Below are 2,596 nucleotides of genomic sequence, written 5' to 3'. Positions count from 1 at the left end.
CGAGAGTAGGATTTTCATTTCGTATTTTCGTTGGTCGTTCGGAATCCTACTTCATCTTGTTTTTTTAAATTTTTTATGTTTAGCCCATGGTTTTTTCCAAAAAATGGCTCTGAAATCACCCCCCGATTTTTATTATGTTTTCTGATACATATCAATGTCCTTATGCTACATAGCTAGTTTTAGCTGATTTCGACTTCAACTTTTCGAGTTACAGCCATTTAAAAAATGAGCCGATTTCTGAAAATTACCCAAGGCTATAGCCCATGCTTTTTCCAAAAAATGGCTCCGAAATCACCCCAAGTTTTTATTACATTTTCTGATATATATTGATGTCCTTATGCTATGTAGAAAGTTTGAGCTGATTCCGACTTAATTTCTTTGAGTTATGACCATTTTGAAAATCAGCCATTGGCAAAAAAATTGCAAAATTAATTATTTTGAGTTATGGCCTCCTGCCCATCAATTTGTACATGTACATGCATAACAGGCAAACAATGATATTGATACATGTCTCTTTATGTGCTTGATCTTTACAGGTAAAACTGATACTCCAGTGACTGATCCTAATCCCTTCAAGCGTAAGTCCATATCCAAGGAAGAGTATTCTGAGGGTCTTGAGAAAGTGATGATGTCATTCGGTAGCTCTCGGGCAAAGAAGGCGTGATCAGCAGCTAAGAGGAACTATATAGACTGACAAGTCTTTGTTCTTGTAACGTGCCATGCCAGGTAAGAGAAGTGAATGAATACTATTTATTGATCTTAATTATTTTTATTTGAGTGTGTGGTTAGGAATAATTATTTTTTATTCAGCATAGTGCCATTTTATGACTTTTATGTATTAATGCATTTAATAAATCTTTTTAATAAAAATTAATTAGCAGCAGCTCACTTCCTGTTTCATAATTTATTTTTAATAAAAATTAATTAACATCCCTTCACTTCCTGTTTCATAATTCATTTTTAATAAAAATTAATGTTCATTAATTAATTTTAATTAATTAATTATTAAAAATTAATTAATTTTTTAAAGTACTGCCGCTGTCTTACCTAAGATAAGCTGAGCAGGCAATAGCATGTTCCTGTTCCTCCCATAGCTTCCAGTGGACATTAATTGGAGAGAGTAACCATGCTAGGGACACTAATAAATTATAATTTATCTCATGTACAATTAATTATCTTATTGATGTAGTATAATGTCATGTTGATCTTTTTCATTTCTTTTTTAGTGCAACACGAGTGTATTCCTCAGGCTATTTTAGGCATGGACGTCATCTGTCAAGCAAAATCAGGTATGGGCAAGACTGCTGTCTTTGTCATAGCGACGCTTCAGCAACTGGAGATAGTTGACGGACAAGTCTCTGTTCTTGTAATGTGCCATGCCAGGTAATGAATGATCACAATTGTATTTAAGTGTGTGGTTATGAATGTTTTATTCAGCATATTGCTATTTCATAGCTGTTATGTACATTAAATCTTGTCATTTTGTTTCTGGTATTTAACAAATTTTTCTCCTCTTTTTTTTACAGGGAATTGGCCTATCAAATATAAAAGGAGTATGAACGATTCTCCAAGTATTTTGATGGAGTCAAGACCTCGATGTTCTTTGGCAGCATTAGTGTCATGAAAGACAAGGAAACTCTCAAGACTAACTGCCCACACATAGTGGTTGGTACTCCTGGTCGCATCCTGGCTCTGGTGAGACAGAAGACGCTCAACCTTCACAATGTGAAGCATTTCATATTGGATGAGTGTGACAAGATGCTTGAGCAACTGGGTATGCATTTATATTACATGTATTTATTAATCCTTCACTGTATTACAATAATTTGCTTTGTATTGTGTGGTGCTGCTTTAATTTTTAAGCCTTATTTTTTACTACTTTGTATTTGTTGCTTAATATTATTTTAAGACCAAGACCAAGTGCTTAACTTTTGATTTTGTGGCGAATTATTTTGTCATTAAAATATTTAACTCTTCTCTCTTTCTCTCATAGACATGAGAAGGGATGTCCAGGAAATCTTCAAAGCCACACCTCACGAGAAGCAAGTCATGATGTTCTCTGCAACCTTAGCCGAGGGAATCTGCCCCGTCTGCAAAAAGTTCATGAATAATGTAAATCCATAGTCCCCCATCACTTCTGTCCTCTACCTTTACACCCACTACTGAGAGAGAATGTAATCTATTACTGGGTTAATGGACGTGTTCTAGAGCTGTTTTGAATGAATATGGTCCCCCATCAGAGCCTTAATACAAATAGGATGCTCAGTGCATTTGTTACTAAAGGGACGCTGTTCTCAAGCAAGACCCTATTGTCTCCTACTGGAGCTAGTGGACTTGTGATGGCAGCCTGGTGGTGGTGGTGGTGGTGTTTATTTGTTTAGTGTATAGGTGGTGGTATCTATTAGTAACGCGGTAGCGTTACTAAGTAGGATTCACCCCAAAACAATATGGCTGCCACGACTTTTGCAGCCTTGCTATACTGGGAAAACGAGCTCCTATGCTTACCAGACTTTATAGAGGACCTTATCTTGACCAGAGGACTCCATTGGTACCCATAGCGTGGCTCTAGACCTTGTCTAAGAGAAAAGCCAAAAAT

At 36.2% G+C, this 2,596-nt stretch overlaps 1 protein-coding gene across 1 annotated transcript; it reads left to right on the top strand.

The window, feature by feature from the left end:
* Positions 1-1,230: 1,230 nt before the first annotated feature.
* On the top strand, positions 1,231-2,400 carry LOC100641104 (spliceosome RNA helicase DDX39B-like). Its single transcript, XM_020007053.1, has 3 exons — positions 1,231-1,383; positions 1,527-1,774; positions 1,994-2,400. The coding sequence occupies exons 2-3, from the start codon at positions 1,597-1,599 to the stop codon at positions 2,122-2,124; spliced, it is 309 nt and encodes a 102-aa protein (XP_019862612.1). The 5' UTR covers positions 1,231-1,383; positions 1,527-1,596; the 3' UTR covers positions 2,125-2,400.
* Positions 2,401-2,596: the final 196 nt, after the last annotated feature.

Source organism: Amphimedon queenslandica, unplaced genomic scaffold, assembly GCF_000090795.2.
Source record: "Amphimedon queenslandica unplaced genomic scaffold, v1.1 AMPQUscaffold_8507_Cont19549, whole genome shotgun sequence".
Lineage (NCBI taxonomy): Eukaryota > Metazoa > Porifera > Demospongiae > Haplosclerida > Niphatidae > Amphimedon > Amphimedon queenslandica.
The sequence above is the reverse complement of the archived record's forward strand: the minus strand, read 5'-3'. Positions and strand labels throughout refer to the sequence as shown.